At 43.1% G+C, this 25,691-nt stretch overlaps 1 protein-coding gene across 4 annotated transcripts in view; it reads left to right on the forward strand.

The window, feature by feature from the left end:
• PLEKHM1 (pleckstrin homology and RUN domain containing M1) overlaps positions 1-25,691 on the forward strand; it is a 41,182-nt gene that overhangs the window by 12,878 nt on the left and 2,613 nt on the right. The window contains exons 2-12 of one of the 4 annotated variants that reach the window (XM_089532079.1): positions 646-795; positions 6,158-6,254; positions 8,199-8,446; positions 9,855-10,490; positions 12,140-12,560; positions 17,594-17,837; positions 18,172-19,092; positions 19,462-19,607; positions 21,085-21,278; positions 23,810-23,873; positions 25,397-25,554. In XM_089532079.1, coding sequence (XP_089388205.1) covers positions 6,201-6,254; positions 8,199-8,446; positions 9,855-10,490; positions 12,140-12,560; positions 17,594-17,837; positions 18,172-19,092; positions 19,462-19,607; positions 21,085-21,278; positions 23,810-23,873; positions 25,397-25,554 — 3,086 coding nt within the window. In that variant the 5' untranslated portion in view covers positions 646-795; positions 6,158-6,200. Of the gene's footprint in view, positions 1-645; positions 796-1,626; positions 1,693-4,011; positions 4,088-6,157; positions 6,255-8,198; positions 8,447-9,854; positions 10,491-12,139; positions 12,561-17,593; positions 17,838-18,171; positions 19,093-19,461; positions 19,608-21,084; positions 21,279-23,809; positions 23,874-25,396; positions 25,555-25,691 lie in introns of those variants that run through there. The other 3 variants (XM_089532082.1, XM_089532081.1, XM_089532080.1) reach the window with 3 other exon arrangements.

Raw genomic sequence — 25,691 nt, forward strand, 5'->3', positions numbered from 1 at the left:
TGGACATCCCAAAGAGAAACTGATTGCACGAATCCAGTGAAAAGAGTCTTCTTTCTCTCGCTCTTTCTCTTTGTGACATTTGGGAAGAGAGGACCTGAAAGCCATGTAGTTCCTGATGTCTCCCTTTAAATTCACTGTGAGTAGGGCATCCATATCAGTGTGGTGGTAAATCTGTTTCAGGCTTTAGTCAGAACCTTAAAGGAGTTATCCAAGATTCTGAACCTATTTTGGTGATACATTGCACCCCCTTGGATAGGTCCTTTATAGTTTGCATTAAACCTCAGAGTACATTCACCACCCCACTGACATGGAAGAAACCACCAGCCATAACTGCTTAAATGCACCATAAATAAATAAATGAATAAATTACCATAGACCTGCCAAGCTTCTGTGTGCTAGATTTTACTTGCCAGTTTCCCAGACAAAGACTCTAAATGTGGGAAGACGGCATCAGTCAGGTGGTCAGGAAAAGCCTTGTCATCTGTGCTATGTGGAGCAATGCTTGCAAGGCTGAGGGATGAATGGCTGCTAAGTTTCCAGGTCCTGGCTTAGTCACTGTGTGACTTGACTGGTGTTGCTTATAACCCTCTGTCCCAAGCTTGTGAGTTGGTGCCTGTCATGTGCTCACAGCAGCCTTTTTCCTAGAACTGTTGAGCCAAAGAAGGAGGAACCTGACCACCTCTGAGATGTGCAGCTTCAAAGGACTGGATGCTGGAGAATATTGATAGCCAGCTGACCCCAGAGAGCAGACTCCTGGTTTTATAGATGTGTGCCTACAACATTCCTAACATCAAGGTGAGTCCTTTGGTAACGCTGCCTTAACCTGCCCCAGCACAAGCCATATACTTGCACAACTCTGTCACCGTGTCGTACTTGTGCCTGTGTATATGTACATGTGAACATGCTGTATACATGCTGTATACATGTGGTTGTTGTGTGCCTTCAAGTTGTTTCTAACTTATGGTGACCCTAAGGGACCCTAAGAACTCTTATCATGGATTTTCTTGGCAAGTTTCCTGGGGGAGGGTTGCCATTGCCATCGTCTGAGGCTAAGAGAGTGTGACTTGCCCAAGGTCGCCCAGTGGATTTACATGGCCGAGTCAGGTTTCGAACTGTGGTCTCCAGAGGCCTACTCCAGCGCTTAAACCACTACACTACGCTAGCTCTCTGTATACAAATAGTATTCTTCAAAAATAGTTTGAAGGGTTATAACAGGAAAGATTCTGCTTTTAGACCAGGTAGTTGTTCTAGATGACTCGCGGCATTTGTTTCCCAGTTTTATTCTAGTTGTTGTAGTAAGGATTGGACAAGGAAACGCACACACACACACACATGTTTATAAGACATAGTGCCTGGGAAAAATACTCATTGTGTCTCAGAGACTAGTGGGTCCCTTTGAGTATTTGGATTATCCTGCCTTTCACTGATTGAGAAATAGGCTCCTTTAGCAAGGCCCGCCTTCCTCTCAGCCACTTGATCGTGTTTTCTTCCACTGTTTGTTTGCAAAGTCTGTGCCTCAGAGGCATTGCTTGCTCTCTCTGGCTGTCAGCCCGGTGTTTTGCAGGAGGGAAAACATTTCTTGTCAGCAGCAGCCCAGTTTTCTGTTATGGAAAGTGCTGAAAGATGGGATATCTATTCCAGGTTTGTTGAGAACAGCAGCTGAGGGTTGTCAGCAAACAACATGTGATTGTGGTAGGATCCTGTCAACAAGTCTTTTCCTTTGGCCTCTTGTGTATTGGTGTGTGTGTGTTGTTATTTGAGAGAAAACCCAAATGTTCTAGTGTTAGAAAGTAGGCCTCAGATGCCAGTGCTTAGAAAAGTTACTTTTTTGGTCCGCAGTTCCCCCAGTCCCCTGGCCCTGACCTGGATAGTGAATTGGGGGAGCTATCGCCTAAAAATGTACCTTCTCTGATTTCTGCTTATGAAACTCAAACTGGAGGAGTATGATGCTGGTGAATTAATGAGATGCATGCTTATTGTATTGCTTTGTGTTTTCCAGGGCTGATCCTTGGCATTAACTGGCTCTTTGCTGATGTTTTAAACCTGAACTGTAAACTTGACTTCTAAATTATCTATATAAATTGCAGCTTAATATTTAATGGTTGAATTGTTTATGCAGAAACTATGCTGATTTGTTTTAGGCCTCTTGTGATTAGCATGGGTTGTCAAACTGAAAACAACCATTCAAATTAAGCCCTTGAGAAAAGGAGCTGATAGTGTATTTCAGGCTTCAAAAGGCAGGGCTGGTGATGTCTCAGAAAACAGTAGAGGTTTGGGTGCTGTTTACAGTGAGGACATTTTGGAATATATGGACAGACTGGCTGCAGTTCTTTGAAGCAGCTGAAGTTTCTGAACACTCTTCAGTAGCAGGCCCAGGTACAGTACATTACAGTAGTTCAAATGGGCATGTACCACTGTGGCCAGATCCAGCATCTCAAGGAACAGGTGCAGTTGGTACACAAGTTTTAAATGTGCAAAAGCACTCCTGGTCACTACAGAGACTTGGGCCTCCAGGTTCAAAGCAGAATCCAGGAGTACTCCCAAACTGCGAACCTGCAGGGGAACTGGGACCCTATCTAACAGACTGGATCCGTATTCCCTGATCTGACTTCTGACTGACCAGGAGCATCTCTGTCTTGTCTGGATTAAGTTTCAACTTAATTTGAAATGGATTTGATTAACATGTTCTCTCTAGGAATCTCTAGCTCCTCCAGCACAACTCTGCACTGAAGTTGACCATATGCTCTCACTGGAGGACATAGAGATTCTTAAAGAAAACACTTTTCTAGGCATTTGTAGGTCCTCCAGTGCAATTCTTTGGTCAACTTCTGCTGGGTGTTGGCCATAGAGCTGCACTGAAGGACCTAGAGATTCCTAGAGAAGTGTTCCCTCAGATTTGCGGGGGGGGGGGGGGGAGGTGGATTTTTGTTTGCAATTTTTCACTTTAATGGGGGTCCTGCAGTAAATGTGGCGGACCCACTGTAACCCCAGTAAATATGGAAGACCCACTGTATAAGCTAACTAATGAATGCACTGCTAAGCTTGTTTCAATATTGCAAAATCTTACAGATCTCAGTCAGTCACAAATGCAGGTAGTTAAGGCAAAATGTGATAAGTTGCCTGTGCCCACAGACTGGCATCGATTCTTTAGACTCTAGAAAAACAGAAATTTTCCTGTATTCTAAATAATGCTATGTAATACAGCACATTAGGTTTAAGTATTATATTTAAAAACGTTCAAAGCTTTGTGTGGAATATATTTTATTGGAATATTTGTATTAAGGTATAAAGATAATAGCATATATTTCCCAATAAATGACAACTCCTGAAACAGGTAAGGTATATTTTATGTCAACCATTGAACTTTTATTTTATTTATTTTTTCTTTTATTTTTTCTTGCTGGGGTATGAAGGACCTTCAGTTTCACTCACTGTATGCACTCCTTATCAGGTCCACTTCAAGTTAAGAAAAATGTGATTTAGTACAACTAAGTGAACATCCTGTTTCACTAATAGATCGATGTCAGTCTGTGGGCACAGGCAACTTGCCTTATTTCGTTTTGATTACTGAATTAAAATGTGAATTAAAAGATTTTGCTAAATAGAAATAAGAATGGTAATTTGGGGATACAGAACCTGTATTTCCCTCCCTACTCCTATATGCAAAGATGTGTTCTACCCTTGGGCTAGGTCCCAGCTCATTCCATAACTCAGACTCATGCCATCAGTGAGATTTCAACTTGATCCTCTGAAAGGGAAGAGAACCAAACCAACCCACTACATAATTTCTCTCAGTTTTAGCACTTCTAGTCAGAGGAGTGCAAACAGTGCATCGATGGCTTTTTGTGTCCCTCTGGACAATAGGTCAGAGCTTAAGGAGAAGTGCTGCCTGTGGCTGCTGTGCTCAGCTTGTAAAGTTTCAGTGTTCAGAGTTCAGGACGTCTTGTGACAAGTCTAGCCTGGAAGGCAAGGGGCTTAATCTCCTGCCCGCCTCCTTCTCCCCAGGTAATGGTGCAGATTTTGCCAGAGGCTGTCCTTTGTCGGTGGTCCTACCAAGGCTCTCCATCTGTACTCAGATGAGCAGCAGGTTAGTATCTGTGCTTCAGACAGTGTCTTGACTAGTGGTGAAAAGCAGCAGCTTACACCCTGCCTGTTCTGTCTGTCTGTGACTTGTAAGTGGGCTTAGTGGGGAACCAGAGCAAAGAGAGAATTGTAATACATGAGACTTGTAATACATCACAGCCTGGCGAATTGAAGAATGGGCAAGCTACAGAGCATTCAAGTGAAATTTCAGTTATGAATATTCAGAAGATGCTTGTTCTTGAACCATATATGATAATCCTGTTCAAGGGTTAGGAAAGGAATTTTATGACTGTTCAGATTGGCCAGTGACCAAGTGTGATGGATAGGAATAGGCCACATATAGCCTGGTTCATTTGCCTGGGAGTAATCTGGAGGGGTGTGCTGTAAACACATCTTTTCACTGGTGTTCTGGACTCTGGATTGGACAGCCTGGTATTGGGGCTTTTCTGGGTGGATGCTGCCACTGCCCATCAGCAGCTTTGACAAAATCAGGCTTCTGCTCTGTAATTCTAGAACAAAGACAGGAAGCCCCCTCCATGGTGATGTTGATTTGTGAATAATGTTCCAGGAGTTGTCCTTATCCCATTATTATCTGACTTGTTTTATTGTCTTTGTTTTATTTCGTATTTTATGTTGTTATGGTCACTTCAATTACTGGGCTGGACGGATGACAATGTAGTAGAAAAATAGCATGCACACAAGAAGATCTCATTACCCCATGCAGGAATTAGACTGGAAGAAGTCTTTCTTTGAAATCTGTGGTGTGCTAGGGCTGGAGTGTGAAATGGAGAGTCGATGGAACTTGTGCTTCTTCCCAGTCAGGCTGTTGCCTCCCCACCCCTCTGAAGGCTGACTGGGAAGTTGCATAAGCTGCCAGCTCCCCACTCTGAAAGCCTTGCAAGAATAGGCAGAAGGCAGATTGAGATTTACTGACATATCTTTGTGTGATTTGCAGTCATTCAAATTACAATGGTTTCACAATAACAACAAGGGAACATTCTTCCCCCATCTGAAATGAGGTTGATTAAATCAAGAAAGCTTGGGGGCTGGGGTCTCGGAGTAGATTTCTGTTTGTAAGAATGTGTGTGCGAGCTCCAATACTGTAAAAGAAATACTGCTGGGCTCTTCACATGCTCCAAGACACTTTGTTCTGCAATTTTGTTTCCCCTCCCGTTCTGGAGCACCAAACCTGGCTCCAGATAGTAGACCTTAGGGGTTTAGGGAGAAACAAATTAATTCCCACAAAGCCCAAAGACTATGCAGTCCTCTTCTAGTATCCTCTTTATCCTCCCCTCTACTTAATATATCTAACAATCACATAAACCAGGACACAGTTATTACAGCTTTATTGATATAGAAGTGAGAACTGTGGTCTTGTTTATGTTTATCCAGCCCTACTGGATAATAAATACTCTAAGGGCATCAAATCCTATCTTATCTCAGAAGCTGAGGAGGGTCAGGTCTGGTTAATATTTGAAAGGGAGACCACCAGATACTGTAGACTGTATTTCAGAGGAAGGCAATGGTAATCCACTTCTGGGTATTTCTTGCCTAAGAAAACCCTACGAAATTAATGGGGTTGCTTTTTGTCGACAGGTGAGTTGAAGGCATGTACTTTACTGGATTAGATACATGACCCTTCCAGTCTACTTTTCTTTTCCTACACAGGCCAACCATATGCCTGTGAGAAACAAAGCAAGGACATCAGTACAGGAACCCTCCTGCTTGTGTTCCTCGGCAACCAGTTTTCAAAGGTTATTTATCTGATAGTTGAGTGGCCATCATTCAGATCTATGGTATGGCCACACTTGGAGTACAAAAAAAAGGATGCTGCTTCTTCACACAATACCATAGTGAAATTGTGACAACCTACCTACAGTTTAGCAGGATGTAGCAAAGGGCACAAAGCTGATAGCACGGGCAGGGGTAGACAAATCATAGGGGGAAATGCTATTGTGGAAAACTTCATTTCTCTGGATAATTTTACCCAAACCAGAAACTGCTCAACTCCTGTTGATTTTATCTTGAGACCTAATTTAACTAAGCCTTCTTCCTTTCTGTCTAATTTCTTCAGGTTAACATGTGATTCCACAGCTGGGCAGAAGCAGAAATAAGACATGCATTCCAACCACACCACTGCAAATGGATGTCAGTCACAGGAAGTAACCCAGGTGAGGTCAGATTGTTGAGGTGGCCTGTAGAGGTTGAGTCTTCTTGGCCATAGGGAAGTGAGACAGTTCAAGATCATTTTAAAGAAGGGGCTACGTGTAACCTTGAAATGATCATAAGACATATGAATAGTTATCCTATGACTCCTTTCCATCCCATTGGGGGTTCAGTGAAACAAACATGCCGCTTCTTTCACCATCCTTTAATGGTGACACTCAGAGCCTTGCTCTTTGTCATCTGAGAAAGTGATTTGAAACCAGGGGCCCATTCACACTGTACAATTATAGTGCGATGATTCCACTTTAACTGCCATGGTCCCATCCCATGGAATCCTGGAGTTTATAGTTTGGTGGAGCATTGCAGCTTAAAATTCTAAATGGCCCTCCCTATACTGCAAATCCCAGGATTCTATATGATAAAACTATGGCAGTTAAAATGGAACAATAGCACTATAACTCTAGAATGTGAATGGGCCCATACTCTTGGGACTAATTTTGGGTACAGCTCATAGTACAAACTCCTAAATTTCCAAACATTGATAAGTTGCCAACACCCATCTTCATTCCCTTTTTTTTTTTCCTTGATAACCATACTGAATTGCTTCATTTACTTGGTTACTAAACCAGAGGTGGGCAGCTGTCAGAGGGGCACATTAGCCCTCATAAGATCCATGCTTCCTTGTCCCGGCACTGGACTTTGGCTTACTTCCTGATGTATAAAAGGCATCACCTGTGCCCAAAACAAAGTTGGAGGGGGTGGTGGATCAGGCAAAAGCACACACACCCTAGAAAGCATGGGCAGCATTTTTAATACAAATAAATCAAAAGCTGGGACCTCAGAATGGCTTAAGTCATTAAGGCATGTGGCTCACTGGCTACACTTACTCATGTTCAGAATTCTCAAGGTTGTCTAGTTTATAGTTTATAACTATAGTTCACTACCCCAGTATGAAATCATAATATGAACAGAGAAAGGAGCAAAATGTTTACTGATGTTAATTTCAAGCATAAAATGGTGGAAGTAGCGTGTGGCTGTCGCATGATGTTAGACTGGAACTTCATCAGCTCTAGCCAGCATAGCTAGTGGTGAGGCATGCTGGGAGTCTTTGTCCTACAACTGCTGAAAGGCCACACATTCTGCAGCCCTGAGTTAGGTGATCACCTGTACAGGCAATGGGAAATTTATCCTGATTGGATAAAAAATAACTTTTACTAAATCTGAAAATTCCAAAATGGGATCAAATGTCTTATACAGGTATCTGGTTATAGGGTTCATACAATAAGCAGTACAATAAATAAATACATTAGGTTGTTTCTCCCCTTCTGACCACATATACAACAAGCACATGGCTTAAGTAGAATTTTTGAATAATTATTACTAGAAGAGATTGGTGATAAATCTGGTAAGTGTTGTTGTTGGTTTGATCATCCTTGAGATGAAGATGCCAAAAGGAAAACTAAGAGTTAGAGATGAGTTTCCTACTTGAGCATGATTTTTCCTTAACTTTTTGTCCAAGCAGATTAAAAAAAACCAAAACTCCATTGAGTTCCTTAATCTGGGACATTTTATGATCACGATTAGAATTTGGGGATATAAAAATACTTCATGTCTTTAGGTATGTTTGTGGATGGTGAAGCAAGGACCTTCCACAATACGCAGTTACCCAGATAACCCATGTTCACATGAAGCAGAATGATTTTTTGTTTTTGCCAACCTCCTTAACTGATTATTTTTTTAAAAAAAATTAAAAACCAACACAAATGCAAGAGAACTGTTGTAACAATTTTTGTCCCAACCATATTTTGATCCTTTAAAAAAAGATACATGGCAGGTGGCTGCCTCTCATTATCTTGATTGTATTATATCGAATAAAACTGGGAGGGAGGAAAGAAGTTCTCTTACCTTGACCCAACCTTACATATAGTCTGTCTTCTGTGTTACTGTAGTTGATCAAGAAGCAGCTGGTGAATTCTATCAAGGCCCTTCAGAAACATTATGTGACCTCTGATGCTCTTGTCACCAGTGATGATGGAGACGCCAACACCCTTTGCTGTGCACTAGAGGCAGTGTTTGTGCATGGTTTGAAGGCCAAGCACATCAAACCTGAGACTGGAGCAAAAGGGAGGAAACTTGGGGGTCGCCTGCCCCTTCCCCAGCCGGTGTTCTGGGCCCTTCTAAAATCTATCACACATCGGTAAGGCTGCCATTTTGTGGAATGAGAGTGAAGCTGTCACCAAAGTGGACTGATTTTGCCTGCTGTAGTATCATTTTGGAGTATGAGGGGGGGAGGGGCAGAGGTAAGATTTCCATGCTCAATAAATAACTGCAGATCAGTAATGTAAAGGGATACAGCTGGTGATAGGACTTGTACTTTCTCCTTAAAAGGCTTATGAGGGCTTCAGTGGATTCAGACCAGAGGTTAGAAAAACGAATTTTTTGTAACTACAATTCAAAATCCTCCAGCCAGGATGTCCATGTAGCCGGGGACTTTGGGAAGTTATAAACAAAAAAGTCCCAAGCTCTGAAACAGATGTCACTGTTATTAGCTGTCAAGGGCCTGTTACAGACTGTCAAAATAAAGCTGCTTCGGGTCTCCTTGGAGGTATGCTATTTAAATGATGCATGGGTCCTAAGAGTCCGGAGGTTGCGCCAAAGCCACACTCCATTCCTAAGCACTGGAGGGCAGCTTTGGTGCAGCTTCCGGATTCTTAGGATGCATGCATCATTTAAAAGAGCATACCTCCAAAGAGACCTGAAGCAGATTTATTTTGGCAGTCTGTAACAGGCCAAGGTGCCTTCAACTTCTGGTGGTCTTTTGAGCAAGAGACCTCCGCAAGCCTTGGTTATTAACTGCTCTTCTTGGATCTTGCAAACTGGGGGGCATGGCTCCCTTGATTGAATGAACCCATCTGTAGTGTGGTCACCTTTACCTACTGCCTTCTACTTTACTGAGCATTATCATCTTTTTCAGTGAGTCATGTTGTATCATGATACCTCAAGAGTAAGGTAGCCTCTGTTTAGTCATATTGGTTTCGAATAACTGTTCATACTTGATTGATGTTCACACCCATTTATATTGTCTTTTTGTCAGTCCGTAGTATCTGTAGAACTCTCTTCGATCCTCTGCTTCACATGAATTGATTTCTTTTCCTCTCAGCTTTTTTCACTGTGTAATTCACACCCTAATATGAAATTCAGAAATACAATGACAGGAGTAACCCTGACTTTGATATTTGGTACTGAATAACAGACAATAATGAGATGGTGCAGTCATCTCTTACATGCCTCACAGCCCTCTTGTGCAGTGAACCCCAAACTGTGCCCTTTAAGAGATTTTGGAATTGAGCTCCAAGAAGCCTCAGCCATGTTGGCCAATAGTCTGGTATTCTGGAAGCTGAAGTCCAAAATCCCTTAAAGAGCACAGTTTGGGGACCACTTCTGTTAATTTCTATCTTCTTTTAGAAGCCTTGAGCATGTGTCACTCCCCAGCCTTCTCCAGCAAGCCCAAATCCTCCTTGCTTTCCATTGCTCTTTGGAGATGCAGTTTTCACAGACCTTATCTTTCTTACTCTTCTTTTTTTTACTCCCACCCTTTCTCCCAGAAACATCATTTCTGAACTGGAACACTTGGACTTCATCAACACAGATGTGGGTCGCTGCCGTGCCTGGCTCAGACTGGCCCTGAATGATGGCCTAATGGAGTGTTACCTGAAGCTTTTGCTCCATGAAAAGGCCCACCTCTCTGAGTATTACCATTCACCAGCTTTGCTTCTGGACACTGAGGAGGTTGAGTTCCTCCTCACTTACCTTCAGGGCTTGTCCTCCTTGGCTTTTGACCTCTCTTACAAGTCAGCAGTTCTAAACGAATGGACCATCACACCCTTATCCTTGTCAGGCCTTTGCCCAGCCTCAGAACTAGCAGAGCCCCTTACAGGTTTGGCAGTCCGGAGGAAGGAATCCCTGGGCTCCCTCTCCCAGTCTTCTGGCTCAGATGAAGTCGAAGCACATTCAGCCATCTTGCCTGTCGTTAAAAGCCGACAGGGGAGCAGACTTACAGCATCCAACTTAAGCATCAGCACAACAAGCTCCTCACAGCTATCTTCCAGCCTGGGCTCTGACAGCCTTCTACCTGGGACATTAGCTTGCATCCAGATCCCTGATAGAGGTGAGGAGCCCAAGGCAGATGACTCTGAACATGGTGTGGCAACAAGAAAAGACTTGGACCAGTCCCTTGAAGAGTGAGTATATGGATAAATGACATGGACTTTATTAAACTTTAGTTCTGCAGTGATTCCCCCATGACAAAAAAACCTCCAAAACCCATTATGAAAACCATGGAAACATCTCAGTGGGCATCAGGCTCTTATTCAAATAAGACTTGCTTGAATACCACTAAATAGCTGGTTGGCTGAATCAATGTGTGAAAATCATCTTCCTCTCCTTCTGCATCCCATTCACAAAGTTGTTGGCCCTCCTGCCAGGTGTCAAGATTCTGTCTAAATGTTAGGAAGAATTTCTTTACTGTAATAGCTGTATGACAATGGAATGTATAGCCTCACAAGGTAGTAGACTCCCCTTCTTTGCAGGTCTTCAAATGGTGGCTGGATGGGCATATTTCAGGGTTGCTTTAGTTGCACATTCCTGATGTTTTCCCTCAAAGGTCTTCCACTTCCTTTAAAGTGGTTGTTCAACTTTTCCTTTGGAATGTTTATGAAACTGTTGTTTAACATTTTGCCCTCCAAATGAATTACACCACCCATGGCCAGTGGTGAAGGATGCTAGGAATTGTAGTTCAAATCATTTGGAAAGTACCCAGGCATGGGAAGTTGGCTGATGATTACGGCACTTCAACCATTAGCAGGTGATGTCAGGTTTAATATATCTTCCAGATAAAGCATTCAGAGTTCCTCAACTTCACAACAACCTTTTGAGGTAGGGCACTGTCCCTGTTTTTATAGGCTGGCAAATTCTGTCTGGCTGGGCCTAATACACCCAATAACTAAATTGTTAAGGAAGAATTAGAATTCATGACTGAGTCTCAACAGTCTATCTGCTGCATTACTCTCACTGTGATTGCTGACTTCACCCCCAAATGATGTTTAAATACTGATAATTAAAAGTAGGATCTTACATAGTAACAATTGTATCTAGCTCAGAACACAATCCATTTTTATTCAGGTTAAATCAGCTGTATTAAAATGTTCTCATATAGATAATAGAATCATAGAGTTGGAAGAGACCACAAGGGCCTCCCAGTCCAACCCCCTGCCATGCAGGAAGACACAATCAAAGCACTCCCAACAGGTGGCCATCCAGCCTCTGTTTAAAAACCTCCAAAGAAAGAGAGTCTACCACCCTCCGAGAAATGTGTTCCACAGTTGAACAGCTCTTACTGTCAGGACGTTCTTCCCAATTTTGAGGTGAAATATATGTGGCTTTCAACATACACTGAAAGCCGCACCAGGAGAAGTGACACCATGCGTCGGAAATAGTAATGGGCCGCAGGCACAAGCCCCATTAGTTTTAATGGGGCTCTAGCATACGAGGACTTTTCCTTACCCGGGGGGGGGGGGGGGGAGAGTTCAGAATGGGTCCCCATCTAAGGGAAGGGACCACTGTATTAGCAATTTATACAGAGACAAAAATCATGCATCCCTCAGCATTCTTCACTGTGGTTTATGATGACTAGGGCTGTGGGAGTTGCAGACTGAACAACATCTGATTCCCAAGCCTGAACTAATGTCCCATTTTTAAGTGACTGGTGGCCATGTGATAATTCAAGGGTTACCTAAAGGCAAATGGTTTCCTAGAGATGTGTTTACCATATTCAGCTTTTTCCCCTCATGCATTTTGCTTTAGCTTCTTGTTTTTGTTTTTTCCCTTCAAGGGTGTTGGCGGAATTCAGCAGAGCACAGAAAGAATCAGAAGCTGTAGGAGTAAAGGACATAGCTGAATCTTCCCTACCCCAGCACCCCTGTCCTCTCATCACCCATTCTTGCACTACACAATTTCCTTCTACTGAAACAGCCAAATGCCTTGCAGACATCAAACTGCCTTCTACAACAACAAATTGTCAGCAGCCAAGTCCAGATAGCCCACAGAAAACTGGAGAAGCAGCAGTTAATACCAAGATTGAGCAGGCATTTGTGCCAGTCATTACTCTCACCAACAAAGGAAAAACAGATGCATCCAAGACTCATCCAGTCTTCAGGAGAGAAGCAAAAGAGAACAGCCACACTATTGATCAGGAGGGAAGCCATCCAGGGACAGGACAACCTCTCTCACCAGTCTCGCCCGCAATCTGTTCGGTAGGAATTGCTTTTACTAGCCATCATATATCCGGAAAGTGATCTCTTAGTCTTTATGCAGTAAAAGGGCACCATCCATATACGAGTAGGAGGTATTAGTAGGCTTGAGGGACTTCAGGCTTTGCAGAAGTACAAAAAAGTGTTTAGATGGGGAAAGTAGGGAAGTTAACCTGAAAACAATCCAATAAGGACTGAGTTTCTCAGTGGCCGTGTGGTACTGACTGTTGGACCAGAATGGGATGGAGAAGGATGTGGCTGACTGAGTAGGACACTATATATGGAACTACACACTGCAGCATTTTGTTTCAGTTCAGTTATTTGCTTTGTAGTTTCATATATATTCTGGAAAAATGTTCAGCTAGGGAAAGAGTTGGGTTAGGAAACTAAAGATGACAAAAGTTGTGTAACATCTGGTTTAATCTAACATGAACTTATCTAAGCATTTGCCTACATCAAGGTAGACAAAGTGAAGCCCTCCACATGTTGTTGGACTGCAACTCCCAGCATCACACACCACTGGCTTTGCTGTCTAGGGTAGTCAGGGGATGCAGTATGAAAACATTTGGTTAACCACCCCTGGACTACATGCTGTGGTTCTTAAGTTTGCCAATCCAAAGATTTCATGAAATTCTGCAGATCCTATTAAAATAATGAGCACTCCACTAAAAGGTAAATATTCCACTGTTTTTAAACAGTAAATGAAGTTTCTAGAGCAATGTAATTTCCATGGGGTGGCCATGTAAGTTGCACTAAAAACAACAATAGTGTCTTGTTCCTTGAATACGAACAAATATAAGTTATGTGATAAGCTTTGTTCAAAAGCTTAAATAATTAAAAGAACAACAATGCAATATTAAGTGTATGCCTTATGTGGGGGAAATGAATTAAATGTATTCAGCTTGTGTTTTGGGAGCCAGCCTAAGTAGAGATGTAAAATCCCCCCCAAAAAAAAGATTAATGAAAAACTGGGGTGTTTTTTCAGAAAAATGACATTAGAGGGAGGAATTTAAAAATGCATTATTTGCACACATTACAGATTGAAAGTCTGACTTCGTTCATTTAGGAGCGTGAAATGCACTATATATAACTTTGTTTGGCATACAGTTGCCATGTTTGCCATACATAAAGTATACTTTGTTTGGAATATAATTAAAATGAACTTTCCATGTAAAAATATTGGGGGTTTTTCTGATACAAATGTAGCTACAAGGTCCTGAAAGTCAAGGGACACCTGAACTATATAGGAATCTCTTCAGTTTTGCAAGGTGGTTAGGCAGCCCTGCCCTGAAAAAAACAGAAGAAACTAACAACTGTCTATGCAGGGCTGTTCTGACAGTAAGGGCTGTTCGACAGTGGAACAAACTCCCCCGGAGTGTAGTGGAGTCTCCTTCATTGGAGGTCTTCAAGCAGAGGCTGGATGGCCATCTGTCAATGGGGATGCTTTGATTGAGAGTTTCTGCATGGAAGGGGGTTGGACTGGATGGCCCCTGTGGTTTCTTCCAACTCTACGATTCTATGATTCTAAATTATTTTGTTTGCACTAGTTCTCTATGATGTCAGAGATATTTTTGTCACTGGCCACTTTAGGGCCAGGATTAGGGTTGCCATCCCTGAGGGCCTCCAAACCGGGGAAAATGTAGGACATGGTTTTAAAATATAGGATTTTTTTTATTTTATTTTTTTAATTTCCTTGCCAGGACATTAAAAAAAAAGGTCCTACATTTTAAAACCTTGTCCAAGGCCTCCCTGGGGCCTGGGAGACAACGTCCCCCAAGCCCCAGGGAAGGCTTGGAGGGCGCCACTTCCAAGGCCTCCCTGGGGCCTGGGAGACAGCGTCAAGGCAGTAGGCAGGCAGCCACCCACCTCTGCTTCAGCCTCCTCCTCTGCCTCCGCCTCCCGGGCCCAAGAAAGTGCCCAGCACGGAGGCGCGCCAGACAGAGGAGGCGGTGGGTGGTTGCCTGCCAGTGCCTGCTGCTCTGGCATGCGTGTGCGCGCAAGGAGCACCAAGCCAGGCAGGCACCTCTGCCTCCTCCTCCGCTTGGCGCGGCCTGCAACAGAGAAGGAGGAGGAGGAGGAGAAGGAGGTGCGCCTCCTGCGTGCGCCCGCGCCCCCCTCCCCACCTCCCTGCCACCCTCCCCCGCCTCCCCCCCGCACAACGCCTCCTCCTTCGCCTCCTCCTTTGCTTCCTCCACAAGGCCTGGAACGGAGGAGGAGGTGGGTGGCGCGGCCACGCAGGGAGGCAGGGGAAGGTGGTTTGGCGCCGTGCGGGCCCCGAACCGGGGGCCAAACCGGACCGGGACCGGGAGGGGGCCTCCAAATGCGGGTTTGTCACGGGGGCCGCCGGGTTATGGCATCCCTAGCCAGGATAGGACTTTAAAACAACAACAACAGGAAGTGGTTTATAGGCTTTTCTTTTTGTTAAAGTGGCCCAGGAGCAACCCCCCTTCCAAGGGTTTTTGTGGGGGCATTTGGGGGCAAACATTTTTTAAAAAATCTGGAGTTCTAGCTTCAAAGTAAATTAAAATGACACAGATGAATTTTCACATGGTTAGTAGTGCTACTTTTTTCTTTTTTTTTCTTTTTTTACATTTATTACTTACATAACATCCTGCTTTGTGTCTAACGCCAAAGGCTCTAGGGGGCTAATACAGCCTCAGTTGCTCACTCCTCTTACATAAACGTTTTCCTTTTATATCGTTTTCAGGAACACTTATGTCAGTAAGGGGCTATGCAGATTGTCCCAATAGAGTGGCTTGCCACCACCTCTTTTAGCACCAGATCGGGCCTGCAGCAACCAAGGCCCTGATCCGACACTTTGCCATACCAAAAAACCCCAGCAAAATGCTGCTTTTTAGAGCAGCAGAAGGGTGCCCTTGCTACAACGGTGGCGGCTTTTCCACATTTCTTTGGCTCAGCGCGTCTAAACACTGCGCCAAAGGAACCGCATGCCGCCACCCACCATCTGGTCAGGCAGGCAGCATGACACTAGCATTGGGCCAGAGTCGGGGTATGCAGCGTGCGGTCGCCACACCCCCACTCTGCCCCAATGCTGGTGTTTATCACCAGTCTGTAAACATCTTATCTTAATTTAGTTATTAATCAGTATGAAATAAAATATTTCATAATCCATTCATACTTATTTTCTAGTGGGGGATTAGCCTTTGAGGAAAAGTGAGAATAACTGATTTCCCCGCAAATCCCCCCCCCCCTCAATTTCACATTTCTAGTCCTAAGTGCACCTAGGTTCCTCTTGCATTCTTATTTCACATTTTTCATGTGAGACAAAAATAAAGGAGTGCAGTAGCAGCTTTGTCAGTTTCTCACCCATCTTCCTTTTGAGATAACAAACTTGCAGGAGGGATTTGAGGGATGGGATGGAACATCTCAGGTCAACTCCTTTACTGTTACCTTCTGTGAGCTGAAGTGCAAAGTATCTGAAGGGCCAATAATAATTCATTATTGATTGGGGGCCTTGTGTAGGGATGGTGAGGAGGGTGAAGTGTACTCAGGTGGTACATCCCTGCTGTGGGCCTTAGGATGTCTCTATACAGTACATGAGATGCTGTAATCTGAGGGCTAGAGGGAAGAGTCCTACCTGTCTTCCAGCTTGATAGCTAGATCTGCATTCCCCAATTTTAACTATGTTGAAAGTAGGATAGTTGGCAGGCTTCGCCCTGTGAATAAGGGACTGTGACAGTTAATCAATTGAGTTTGTGAAGCAGTAACTTTATACTCCAGAAAAAGCTTTTCCTTGAAATTAAACTGGAACTTCCTTTCCTGGATTCCATTTCCCCTACACAGCCAGCTACAGAGTGTTTTCAGACAAAGCCTTTTTCCTGCCTGGCTATCAGCCAGTCTATATGTCATTCTGAGCTGGAAGTTATGTTATCCTGCCTGGGTCATCCTGAGCAAAAACCTGTTATCATAGAATCGTAGAGTTGGAAGAGAGACCACAAGGGCCATCTAGTCCAACCCCCTGCCGTGCAGGAAATCTCAATCAAAGCATCCCTGACAGATGGCCATCCAGCCTCTGTTTAAAGACCTCTAAGGAAGGAGACTCCACTACACTCCCATCAGCTCTGCTGGGGTTCACAAGAGAGCCCTTTAAAGGTTGAGAAATTGCATCCCTAGGAACTCAAGTCTGTGAAAGGCTCAAGACTTCAGACGTGGATCCCATTACTAGTCTCTGCGGTCCTGTGTCTAGAGTGTGCTTCTGATATCTGAGAGGCATGAATTCTCAGTCCTTGACTCACTGGGCAGCCATTGCTAAATAATTGTCACTCTGTGTCAACCTACTCATCTCTAAAAGAGGCAAAATAATGATATGCCTTGCAAGATTATTGGTAAGTAAACAAAATATAAGTTCCATATTTGGAATTCCTAGGCACCACAATTAGATTGCCATGGAAAACTGTATCTAATATTTTTCCAACCTGGATAAAAGCAATATACAAATTATTAATTATAATGTTAGTCAAGGTAATTAAGAACATAATGTTTTAAAGGGGGTTTAAAAAGCCAGTTTTGAAAATGTTTCAGGAGTTCTGCTTTGTTCTGTAATTTAAATCAAAATATCTTTACTAATTCTGATGGTAATGATGATCTGTATTCCTGTCAGGGGTTTAGTCTAAGAACTAATGAGATAATGGTGAGGTAAAAGGTGCCTTCCATGTTACTTGTCTCATCATAAGGTAATTAGAAGTGTGTTATCCTTGATTTAAGGAGACTCCATTTTATTTATTAACCATTCAGAAGCCCCAGTCCACCCTGAATTCAATTCCTGTTCTAGATCCCTACTCTACCCTACAACTCTTCTTTTTACTAGCTGCTAGTTTGGCTCTGGTCTGGCTCATAAGACATATTTCCTCTAGGCAGGGAGTGTGTCTTTTCTGTGCGGCACCCAGCATTGTGCTGAAGACAACATGTCTTTGCCCTGTGTCAGCATATCCCTAGAGAATTCAGCAGAACATTCAGATGAGGGGATACCTTTGCAGCTTAAATAATCAATTTCTTTTCTTTTTATTCCCCAACAGAAAACAAGCTGGATTACTGAAGATGATTTTTATCTTCCATCTCCTCCTTCTGTGGAGACAGAGAAAGGCCACTCCAGCTCCCGTAGTCCCTCGCCAGAGAGGATTGCTGATGGCCAGCCACTTACACCAAGCAATGCCCTGGGACAGGATGAGGCCTCTGTGTCCTCATCAGAGACAAGCAAACCCAAGCTCTCCCCTGAGAAGGAGTCGAAGGGCTTTAGTGTTGTTCACCGAAGGCAGATGGGTAAATATCTTTCTACTGAGGAAAGATGAGTGGAATGAGAAACAAAAGGGTGAAATAACTGTGGTGGTTTAACAGCATTTATAAGTACTGGCTCATCTTCCATTCCATCATAATTTACTGTTCGTGAATCACCTGGGGGGAAATCCTTTTTTTGGCTACAGCTGCTAGAATTTGCCAGCCAATGTGGCCATAACTTGGAGATTCTAGGAGCTGTAGCCCAAAAGTGGCCTTTTTCTAAGTTCTGTGATTCTCTGAAGGGTGTCCTAAAATCAAATCTTGACATGTCAATTGTACTTTTCTCTCTTTCGCCACCCTCCCCTCTAAATAACTGCAGGTCTTTCCAATCCATTCCGTGGCCTGCTGAAGTTGGGGACCCTGGAACGCCGAGGAGGCATGGGCATCTGGAAGGAGTTCTTTTGTGAGCTCTCACCACTGGAACTGCGCCTCTATGTGGACAGTGAGGAACGTGTGTGTGTGGAGAACTGTTCCCTCCTGAGGTGTGAGTCCCTGGGGCAGGCACACAGTGATGGCCGCTTTGACCTGGTCTTCTCAGGCAGACGGCTGTGCCTTCGGGCATCCTCCCAGGATGAGGCTGATGACTGGCTAGACCGGCTGCATGAGGCTGTCCAGAAGTGTCGGCCTCAGCAGGATGATGACTGGGAAACGCTTGAGTGCACTGAGGTGATGGAGGACCAGATCATAAATTCTGCTGAAGGGCTGCCCAGTAACTCATCTGCTATCTTACAGTACAGTGGAACTGGACAAAATGGGCTTGACTGGGCATGTGTCTTGCTGCCGGAGCTGGATGCGGTTAAAGAGTCCATCTTGTACTTGGAGACCGAGAGGACATGGACCCCTTTTGTGTTCTCCTTGTCCTTGGAAGCCTTGAAGTGCTTCAAAGCCAGGAATGGTGAAAAAACTCTGAGCAATAGCTACGGAGTGGAGACCATCCAGGACATCTTGCCAGATGTGAGCCTGGGGGGTCCTGCCTTCTTCAAGATCATCACCTCAAAAGCAGTGCTGAAGCTGAGAGCAGAGAATGCAGAGGAAGCGGCTGACTGGAGGGACTTGGTCCGTCGGGTGCTGATGTCTTACCTGGAAACAGCTGAGGAAGCCCTGACCCTTGGAGGCAACCTGGATGGGAACTCGCAGGTGGTGTTGAAGAGCACCGTCAAGGAGAATGGATTCCTCCTGCAGTACCTAGTGGCCATCCCGACAGAGAAGGGACTGGACTGCCAGAGCTTCATCTGTGCAGGTGGGTCCAGGTGGGAGGAGTGTCAGGGTGGGTTACAAACAGACAGTTGCACTGAATCCAGAGCCTGGGGATGTTACCCTTTGAGGGACTACAGCTCCCAGAATCCCCCCTGCATTTTCAGGCCTAGACCCTTAGCAGAGTGACATAAATCCTGCTGCCTGACACAGTCCTGTTCATTGTGGTCTCCAGCAGATGTGTTAGAACACATCCCCTATCAAACAGCCACTTTGTTTAGGAGATACAGTTTGACAACTCTGGAGAGGCCCAGGTGAGAGAAGACTAGTTTCATATAAAAGACTCTCTGTGTTTGTGGAGCCAGTTTGTGGCATTGTCCAAAGTCTTTAGAGTTTGCCTTTTTTTTTTCCCCAGGTTGCTCCAGGCAGATTGGCTTCTCCTTCCCGAAGCCCAAGCTATGTTCATTCACAGGTCTCTATTACTGTGACAACTGCCATCAGGATGACGAGTCAGTGATCCCTTCACGACTGATTCATAATTGGGACCTTGCAAGACGTCCGGTATGACTGGGCAGTTCATAGAAGGCAGAATGGGAAGCAAGGGAGATTCATTGCTTTGACCTCTTGCTTCTTTCAAATAGCAGTTCATATCATACTTGCATCTGAACCCAGTATAAAGACATAGCATTACACAGCCAAAAAAAATGCAATATCCAGCTTTATCTTTTAAAACCGGTGTCTAGCATTCTAGAATACATGACACTTTAATTTAATTCTATAGACCAGTGGTTTTCAAGCATTGGTACTCCAAATTCTTTGAACTTCAGCTCCCAGAATTCCTGTTGGCCAAGCTGGCTAGAGTTTCTGGGAGCTGACGTCCAAAATGCTTAGAGGACAGAATTTGGAAATCACTATCCTAAAGCATGTATTGGCAATTGTGGAACTACATATATTTTCAGATTACAACTCCTGTCATCCCTCCCTTTTGGTTATGCTATCTAGAACTGCTGGGAGTTATAGACTAGGGGAAAAATGCCAATGCTGCCGTGGTTGTCCACCCTGCTTGTGGGATTATGGGAATTGTATCCCAAAACATTTAGAGGGCATCAGTTAGAGCAGTAGTCCCCAAACTGTGCCCTTTTAGAGATTTATTAGTCTGGGATTCTGGGAGCTGAAGTCCAAAATCCCTTAAAGAGCACATTTTGGGGACCACTGAGTAAGAGGAAGGCAACTTAGAGATCTAGGTTTGTCTTTTGATAGGCTTGGCTTCCAGTCCCTTCTTCAGTCCAGCCCTCACAGGTTCAGTTTCTGTCTATCCTCTTCTCCATTCCTCTCCCTGAACTCCATTTTCATATTGGCAGACAAATAACAAAGAGGAAAACAATGTAAACCTAACACAAGTGCTAGTTAGCATTGATTGGTTGTTGTGTGTGCCTTCAATAATTTGTAATTTCCAATTTACCTAGAGCGAGTCCATCACAGGGTTTTCTTGGCAAGATTATTCAGAGGTGTTTTTTTTCCTTGCCTTCCTCTGAGACTAAAAGAGTATGACTTACCCAGGGTCATCCAGTGGGTTTCCATGACTAAGCAGGGATTTGAACCCTGGTCATCAATCCTAGTCCAGTGCCCAAACCCCTATACCACACTGGCTCTCACCACTGATTTAGCCCTAGTGTAATAGGTGGGTACAAGGCAGAACACAGAAGCAACCAAGGGGTTAGTCTCTGTACAGAGCTAGACCACGGAAGCTTTCTTAGAAGAGAGCAAGTGAGAACTGCAGCTTTTGTCATCCATTCATAAGTTTTTCAAGAATAGTTAACTGGAAATTTTCATCCCTTTGCTGGGCACATAAGGGCCCCTCAGGCTAATTTACCTAGATGTCACTCCATGGCCATCTAGATATTCTTGGCATTCATCTGTCAATCCCACCTACATAATTAATAGTGAGCAATGATAGGAATTGTACACTTCAACAACATCTTGGAGGCCCACATATTACCAGCGTTACAGTGTGTTCTTCTCCAACCACCTTTCTTAGGTTTGTCGTCAAGCTGTCAAGTTCCTGAACCAAATTCGCAACCAACCTTTGATTGATTTGAAGCTGGTGAATGAGACCCTCTATGACCATGTGGATCACATGCGCTACATCTACAGGAGCCGGGAGCAGCTAAAGCTCCTTGGGGACTACCTCGTCCTTTGTCGCAGTGGGGCCCTGAAGGAGATCACAAAAAGGTGAATCTTAATTGTATAGAAATCCACGTTTGCTCTTGATTTTTTAGGCCTTAAACCTACTCTGTAGTTCTCTCTGCCATTGATTTCCCCTCTAAAAGGACAAGAAAAAGCAACCAGTATGCATGCAAGGAAAATAGCTCCCCATACAAAAGACCTGTCTCGCTGTGTATCTTGACCTTCATTTTTATTCCCCTTCCTTAATCACAAAGGAGTGCCTGTGTAATGTAGTGGCTTGGTTGTCCCCACTCAAACATAGAAACCTACTGGATGGCCTTGGGCAAGTCATACTTTCTTAGTCCAAGAAGAAGGTAATGGCAAATCTCCTTCTAATAATACTTGCCAAGAGAACCCTTCATTCTTGCATGTGAGAATGAAGAAAGTGAAGAAAATGAAGAAAGTGTTTTGCAACCCTATTCCCAGCATGTTAAAGTTGAGGAACATTTTAGTAAAAAAGAGTGACAACCATCATTGAGTGCTAACATACCTGAATCAAGAAGGATTCAAACCCAGACTTTTAAGAGTTAAGCATCAAAATCTTGGGCTTTGGTCTAATCTGTCCCCTTTCAGTTTCTCCCACATTCAATTTTTTCCCCCTCTGGAGATGTTTCCATTTAATTTAAGAAGAAATTTGTGGATTTTGGAAAATTCTTGTAAGAATAAACAAGGTCGCACCTATTCCTATTCTTTCCTCATTCTCTATTAAAATAAGAATCATGCCTCACTCTTAGACAGAAAAAAAGATGCAAGTGTTATTGATAAGAACCCATAACAAAAGGCATGTGTGGTCTGTGAAATTATGGGATGAGAGAGTTAATAGTATAATAGAACAAGGCTTCAGGGGTCAAAGAGTATGCAGTTTTTGATTAACAGGGATGATAGTATCTTTCATCCACTCAGGGTTTGAGCTGGTCATACAATGTTCCAAAATGGAGACGGGAATAATATATTTTTTCTCAGTCAGTATATGTTTTTGTGAGCAGTCTCCAGTGGTATGAAAAATATTTCAGAGTGGCTTGATCTTGAACAGGCAATTAGGACCAAATAGTTTTACAAAAGACCTGCTCCTGATTTTATGATATGTGTCAACACCTATGCCTGCCTGTTTTGACATGTCCTAGGAGTATAGCTATGGGAACTGTCACAATCAATGTGTGTACTTCAAGATTTATCACTGCACTACCACAGCTTTTCAGTGTGTACATATCTCTTCTTACAACATGCTAGTATGTCCAGGCACACAGTTTAGGAATTGTTGACCTTATATTTCATGCAAAATATATGTTTGAAGCTAGCTGGTTTATAAACCTCTTTACAATTTAAATATTTAAATTCATCAGTCTTAGAAACTTCAGTAAAGTGCATTCATTGCTCATTTATTTTTAAATAGTGAAGTTACAGAATAATCTAGAGTAAATAATCTAGAATAAACTGGTTTCCAAACCTCATCTCTTATACTTTAAACAGAGCTTTTATAAGATAGTGATTAGAATCTATAGCATGGTACTCACTGGGAGAAGTTCTTCTTCCATCTTCTTCCCTATATTAATTTCCTCCAAAAATTTCTTCACATGCTTTTCCCAACAAGATCATGTTATATTAACTTTGCTCAAATCACACGACTCAGCCCATAGCGTGACAGGAAAAGATTGCTTTCTTGACCCCTGATCAAGATTTGTTATTGCCATACATGGTTCCAAGCAAAATATGGGAAAATTACTTTTTTGGATCTTTTCTAAATCCTGAATGAAGTTAGATGCCCATAAAGTTTGGATTGCCTTAGTGCAGAGATGCTGTTGGAAGCTTTCAAAAAGTACAATTAACATGAAAGTAGTTGAATTTGACTAACCTGTTCCAGATTTTGGAACATCAGAATGCAAGATCTTGTGCAGTCTGTGGTAGACTTTAGGGATAAAGGCCAGCAAATATATATTGGATGTGACAGGCAGAAGACATGGGAAAGGTAGTAGAAGCAACAAACAGAACTTGGAAAAGTTACACTTTTGTATGTATATTAATTCACAGAATCCCCTGGCCACTAAGAGAATTGTAGTCCAAATAAGGTAACTTTCTCAAGCTGCCATTAAAAATATAGTTCCATTAAAATATGTCTTAATAAAGCTAGTGCTTGGCAAATATCTGGAGTGGGCACAAAAACAGGAGATGCAAGGCAAGATGATTGGAGAAACAGCCCAGTGAAGCTGACAGTATACTAGCAGGTGCAGAAATAATGTGGAGCAGAGCTTGAAAGCAGTGGGGGGGTGCTACATTCCCAGAATCCCCCAATGTTTAGGTTGGCTATGAGATTCTGGGAGTTGTAAGACAAAGTATGTTTTTCAAATTCTAATGGACTGTAACCTTTCCTAGTCTTCTGGCCCTGCAAGTCATGTATAAGTCCTCCTGGCACAGGGATTCTGCTGCTTCTGTATTTGATTCTATATTGCACAATTCCTGGCTGTCTGTGGAGAACATGGCAAATAAGCCTTCATAAACTCTTACTGATTCTCCCCATCTTTTATATGCTCTGTTTGCAGGCTGGATCACCGACACTATCTCCTTGAATGTCCCCATAAATACAGCGTGGCTGACCTGAGGCAGGTATGAGCTCTGGAAGGAAGAAGTTTCTTAAATGAGATTAAGACAGAGGAAAGCAGGACAATCTCAAACCCCAAATTCAGCCAGCCCCACATAGATTAACCAACACACTTTAGATTATAATGGGCCACAGGAGGAATCTGGAGAAAATAATCCATTGTAAAACTACTCTGTGCATGTTCAGAGATAATTTTTCCTCTATTGTTTTGCATTTTCCAAGAGAGATTTGAAAAAAGGGGGCGAGGTGGATTGGCTGAGCTTCCCCTCTGAACCTTGACTGCAGATAGGCCTGCACTGGTGCTTTCTTCAAGATATATCAGATTCATATCAGGCCTTTATTCCTGTGGTGTACATTGCAAATGCTGTATTCTCTCTGGTCTTTAAAGAAGACGATGAAAGCCAAGGCTGGGAAAGGAGTGGCTGCATTCTGTAACCAGGGCTCTGGGTCGATTCGGCCTGGCATCCTTCTGTAGGTCACTAAAATGAGTACCCAGCTTGTTGGGGGCAATTAGCTTACACTTTGTAAACTGCTTAGTACATCAGTAACTAGTATGGAAATATACTTGCTATTGCTATATGTATACATACATTTTTATTGTGGATATATTGTGGTGGCCCATGTCTTTAATCAGTAAAGCTGTTCTTGTTCTCTCTCTCTCTCTCTCTCTAATAATATCAGGAGGTCTGCCTTGATATAAAATAATTCACTGCCATCATGGTGACACAGCTGTCTTGGATGTTTTGTACTGGAAAGTATGAATGGAAGGAATATTCATCATATCATCAAACACATGTTTCTTGAGTGCTAGGAAAACCTGATGAGGAGAAACCTGGACTGATGAGACGCTTCAGTTCGGGACTCATTCTGTGCAAAATGTCCATATGGTTTTTACACAGAAAATAATATTTCTGTGCAGGAATACAATTCTCTCTGCCCAAAATGCTGTTTATTGCACAAAGATACCATGTGCAAATTTTGTGTAGAATGAGTCCTCGAATACAACATTTTCTGTGCAGGAAACAGGGTTTTCCATTCAGAAATATTATGTGCAAGAAAAAGCTATTTCTGCACACACACACAAACCTGGCCTGAATCCTATTGGTAGTATTAAGTACAACAGACACAGTGAATCAGTGGGATTTATCTTCTTGTTGACTCACCATTCAACAATTGATTCCATGTCTCTACTGTAGTTGAGATTAATCAATTGGATTCATTCTATTTTCATCACAAAAATAGGTTATGTGAATATTGTGTATAATAAATCCTGAACTGCAAATAATCCTCAAAAACAGCAGTTTTCAAAGACTTTCTCACAACAGGAAGAAAATGACTAATTGCTTCGAGAATGAAATTAGTGAAGAATTACATCCCTACTGAAAAGCAGTATAAATAAATTAGATTTGATGGATGTATTAGAATTAGATAGATCAAGTGGCTGGATGTTGCTCTGTGTTTTCATGGATAAGATGCCATTTTTACTCTCTCCACCCTACACAGCCTGCTAATAATCCTCCATTCTTAGATTGCAGATGACATATTTGAGACATTCCTCCAGTCTTTGATTCAATTTGCCTCCCATCATGTCTATAACTGTGACCTTTGCACGCAGAGAGGCTTCATCTGCCAGATCTGTAACAGCAACAACATCATCTTCCCCTTTGAATTTGACACAACTACTAGGTGAGTATCACCACACCACAGCTTTACACCCAGGTTTTCAAGGAGATAGGATTTTTTTATTCTTAATGTAGAAGGCAATGGAAGGGACAAGGTGAAGGAGCTTTTCCAGTGTATTTACCATGTTTTGGGAATCACAG

The sequence above is a fragment of the Sceloporus occidentalis genome, unplaced genomic scaffold (genome assembly GCF_023333645.1).
Source record: "Sceloporus occidentalis isolate IW3139 unplaced genomic scaffold, rSceOcc1.0.p SCAF_7, whole genome shotgun sequence".
Lineage (NCBI taxonomy): Eukaryota > Metazoa > Chordata > Lepidosauria > Squamata > Phrynosomatidae > Sceloporus > Sceloporus occidentalis.